General features: G+C 40.8%; 1 protein-coding gene across 1 annotated transcript in view; it reads left to right on the top strand.

Moving 5' to 3' along the window:
* LOC118757373 (probable cytochrome P450 28d1) overlaps positions 1-4,984 on the top strand; it is a 16,942-nt gene that overhangs the window by 7,113 nt on the left and 4,845 nt on the right. The window contains exons 2-3 of the mRNA XM_036492093.1: positions 1,038-1,176; positions 1,237-1,449. Of these exons, the coding sequence (XP_036347986.1) occupies positions 1,038-1,176; positions 1,237-1,449 (352 nt within the window). The remainder of the gene's footprint in view (positions 1-1,037; positions 1,177-1,236; positions 1,450-4,984) is intronic.

Raw genomic sequence — 4,984 nt, 5'->3', positions numbered from 1 at the left:
GGGAATCAATTAACCGATACTCGTTTAAATGAACAGTTCGTTCAATTACAGAAATTCCGCTTAATTGGACAACCTTATCTATTAACCAAAATACCAAACGATTTCTTAGCTTTATGTAAAAGAACTCTATTTTTAACCGACTTCCAAAAAAGGAGGAGGTTATCAGTTCGTCCGAATATTTTTTTTTTTTTTATGTATGTTACCGCATAACTTTGGACCACGTCAACCGATTTCGATAATTCTTGCATTGGAAAGGTAGTGTCTCAGAGGTGGTCCCGTACTAATCTGGTTAAGATCCGATCAGTGGATCATGAGATATATATATATATATATATATATATTTTTTATATGAGAGTTGAAGTTGGTTTTTTTTTTGCTAAAAATTACTTGTACCCTTGTGCACTCAAAGATGAATTTTAGCCAAAACACTTAATTTTCACGAACGATTTATTTGTTTTCTAAAATATGAATTATACGCTTTCGTTTTCAATAAAAATGAGATTCATATACAGCTTTATCATGAGTTTCATTTTCCCCGAACCGGTTCACTTTTCACTTTTGGTTTCCATGCTTATATTATGTGCGGATGACAAATTTTCGGGTGAATTTTTTTCAGGCGAAACTCAGATTAAGGCAGATAATCTTCATAGAAATATTAAAAGATATTTAAAGTTGTGACTGGTGGGTCATCTCAATAGACAAAAATTACAACTTCTTTAGATTTTGTTCATTCAAAAAGAGGTTACTACTGAAATAGAGATGATTAGGGCATATTTAAATTTATGTCGTTTTGAGCCATATCTCTTTTCAATGCCACATGTTTTTAACCAATTCTAGGGGGAAACCAATTAAAGGGTTCAATTATGCGGGGAAATTGACATGGATTTTTTATGCAATATTTTTTACCTATAAGGTAATTCAAATAAGCGGGGAAATCAATTAACCAGGGGAATACTGTATAAGTATCTACATACGTATGTATTCATGATTATACATAGTTAATATTACAGTTTTTTACTTTAATAATCCATATTTAGAAAGTATAAAGAGAGTGACAGTTATGTGGGCGTTTTCCTTTTACGTACTCCGCAACTAATGTTGTTAGAACCGAAATTGGTACATGATGTTTTCGTAACTTCATTTAATCATTTCAACTCAAATGATGTGGCGAAATTGGTAATTGGTATTTAAATAGAATATATTTAATATTTTTTATGTGCAAGTCTTATTTTATAGATTGATAAAAAAAAGGACCCATTGATTGCCAATAATCCTTTCATATTGAGCGGTAAAGAGTGGCGTGAGAAGCGAGCCTTACTTTCACCGGGTCTTACAATTGGACGAACTAGATATGCATACCCCATAATGCAATCGGTTTCTAAATCTTGGAGCTTATACTTGAAAAGTCAGATAGATATTCAACACATGGATGGTTTAAATGGGAAAGACGTAGGTATACAGAAATACCAGATATATGCAAATAAGACCTTTCGAACTTTTGCTTAGAATTGCCAGCCCTGAAAATAAGTAACAAAAATTTTAAAGTACACGGTTTTATATAGGAGATTCCCTTAAACTTGTAAAGTCTTAAACTGTGTAAAACTCGTAAGTCAACGAGGCTGTTACGGGAACGCCCCCTTTTGCAAATGTGTAAATAGGTGCGTAAAGTGACTGTTTGACAGGTTGAAAAGGGTTTTGTGGATGCATTTTTGTTTCGTAGTATTTTTCATAACAGCCCGTCAGCTCGAATGAAAGCTAAAATATAATTAAAAATGCGAGAATTAGCAAAAACCCATGTAAATATAGTTAGTGGATGAAATTTATTAATTTTATTGACCTATTACTATTTTCCCATTTGTTTTCATATTTTATCATACATTTTAGTATAAAATCTCGGTCGTTTGCGCCATTCCCACGACAGCCAATTCTACGACCGTAATGACTAGGGTTTTACCCGACCAAGGGCTGTTGTTTCGGCGACCTAACCCCGTTTAGATCGGCAATATCCTTCAATCATTTTACGTCCATGGAGCAATACCTTGCAGCCGGATTGCTCCGGATCCTTCTTCTCCGAGCGGGCGTTGAGCCCAACCCCGGACCAGAAACCTATTTCTGCTGTGTCTGCCAGAATCGATTCCATCCCAACTCCACTTCGATTAGGTGCAACTCATGCAACGGATGGAGTCAGCTAAGAACCTGTTCTGGCCTTAGAACTCACCGGGGGAGGACCACAAGCTTTGTGGATCCATGTTGCTCACGCCAAATGGCACAATCAGCCTCCACGGCTAACCGCTCACGCAACGCACGGATGAGAACTAGCACCCGAAAAGCCTGAATGGCTTCTAGAAGCTCCCCTGAGCAACAGCAAACCTCCCACCTCCTCAACCCTCACATCAAACTAACGGCCGCTCGAACTCGCGCGTGCGAGCCAACCAGCAGCTCCTGGTTACCCACACCATCTTCTCCGTGTGCCAGAACAAAGTATACCGGAATGTGACATCAGTCAAATGCAACACATGCTCTGGCTGGTGCCACTTTTGTCTACGATCTGGCCTACACGTCCCTCATCCCTGCATCGCGACCAGCGTCCCAAGGCATACTAAACTCTTACAGCGTAACTGCAACGGACTCCAGAGCACGATTGAAGAGATAGCAGTCTTTATGGGTCGGCATGGCATATTGATAGCTGCGGTCCAAGAAGCAAAGTTGCACAGCAACTCAACTTTGTTGGGTTGCGCCGCCTGCAATGTGCTCCGTAAAAATCACGAGCGAGGTGGGGGATTAAGGGCTAACTATAATATGAATAAGCAAGCGTATGCAAACGTGCGAATATACATAAATCCTATTCTGAAACTATAATGTGCTTAACATCATAGTCTAATTAATGCTTTAGATTGAGGGGGAGATTGGTGGGACGACATATACCTAGTTCCTACCAAATTATTTTTTACCTTTTAGTAGATTATCTGCATCATTTTTATGTTTCTTTACAACAAACCGTTTAACTAAAATCTTTTTTTATTTATTTTATTTGCCAGTTCTAGTTTTTTATTTAGTCACTTACAGGGATAGGGATAGTTTTACTAGGAAATAGTATCGAAAGAGAGTATCGATACCGAAAAAGTACCTACTCATATCGATAATTTTGGCTATGAAGACATCCGTATGAACTAAAGAAGTTAAACTTAATTTTTTAGGTCATAAGTTATCGATTATCTGGTTTGGCCGAACACAGAGTGGTTTCGTCTAGAAATTTGTAACGAGAATGAGAATGTTCCTATCAATAAAACAATTTCCAAGTTACCACACTCTGTAACTGTCAAAACCGCGCTTCCAGTGTTTTGGACGTACGTACACTCCGAGGCCCAAACATCGACTCGGACCACTATCTTGTTGCAGCCAAGATACGCACCCGCCTCTGTGCAGCAAAAAATGTGCGCCCGAATATGCAAGGAAAGCAATCACAACTGACAGCCAATGCATTCGCTACTCGACCCTCACACCTGCTCTCAGAGAGCACTCTTCAACAAACCGACATATGCGAGCAGTGGAACCACATTTCCCGCTCATTACCGCAGCCGAAGAAGTAGTCGGATTTCAGCGAGCTCGAAAGAACAACTGGTACGATGTGGAGTGTCAGGAAGCTGCAGAGAAAAAAGATGCCGCCTACAGGGCCACGCCGCGATCGGACGCAACGCGCGCTATGTGGGACCGCTATAGGGATCTGAAGAGCGAAGCGAGACGTATTTGCCGCAATAAGAAAGAGGCCGAAATACGTGAGTGCGAAGAGCTTGAAATGCAAATTTTAACAGAGAGTTAGGCGACTTACGGAAGGTCTCAAGACCGGCGCGTGCTCCTGTAATAACAACAATGACGACCTTGTTACCGATGTTCAGAAGGTACTTAATTTATGGAGGTAACATTTTTCCACGCTACTGAATGGTAGTAGCACGGAAAGTTGTGGAGAAGAAGAACCCGAGCCCGCAGATGATGATGACGGAGTCGAGGTTCCTCCGCCTGACCATGGCGAGGTACGAACAGCAATAACGCGGCTGAAAAACAACAAAGCTGCTGGAGCTGACAGCCTGTCAGCTGAGCTATTCAAGTACGGTGGCGAGTTGATAAGGTGCATGCATCAACTCTTGTGCAGAATATGGTCAGATGAACGCATGCCCGACGACTGGAATTTAAGTGTGCTCTGCCCAATCCACAAGAATCCCGCCATTCGCGCCAATTACCGCCTTCTAAGCATAGGTTACAAGGTCTTATCGAGCGTATTGTGTGAAAGACTGAAGCCCACCGTCAATGACCTGATTGGGTCTTATCAGTATGGCCCAGGTATTCACAACACGCCAAAAGGAAAAGAAGGAAAAGACCCGCGAGAAAAGGATGGACTCTCACCACCTATTTGTCGACTTTAAAGCCGCTTTCGACAGCGACAGGAGTTGCCTATACGCAGAATTTGGCATCCCCCCAAACTTAACTGATTCCGCTGTGTAATATGACGTTGCTAGACTTCCCCATCTTTAGTATTTTCCGTTAGTCTTTTCAGCGCGAGGAATAAGACCCTGTTCACATGACGGGAGCTAAACGCGCGTATACAACTACGCGTATTTTGTCGCATTTTACTCAAGGTGTTCACATGCTAATGCGGGTTAAACGCAAGTAAATTCGTGTAAGTGTTAGTACTATATGCACGGGGTCTAATAGAGTTACTCGGTAATTTAACAACGCGTTGAAATGTCTGTACTGAACATTCAAGTTACTCTTCCACTCGTTGGGCCTGGAATAAGTACGTTGCATTATATCGACTTCTTTGAAGCAATTGGTGCATACATTCTTTGTGTCTATTCCAAAGTCGGCTCTAACTGACGGTATATCTGCTTCGTACATTTATATGATATAACATAACACAACACAACACAGTACACCATAATACAATACAACACAACACAACACAACACAACACAACACAACACAACAC

The sequence above is a fragment of the Rhagoletis pomonella genome, unplaced genomic scaffold, assembly GCF_013731165.1.
Source record: "Rhagoletis pomonella isolate Grant_MI unplaced genomic scaffold, Rhpom_1.0 Rhpom_scaffold_00002, whole genome shotgun sequence".
NCBI lineage: Eukaryota > Metazoa > Arthropoda > Insecta > Diptera > Tephritidae > Rhagoletis > Rhagoletis pomonella.
The sequence above is the reverse complement of the archived record's forward strand: the minus strand, read 5'-3'. Positions and strand labels throughout refer to the sequence as shown.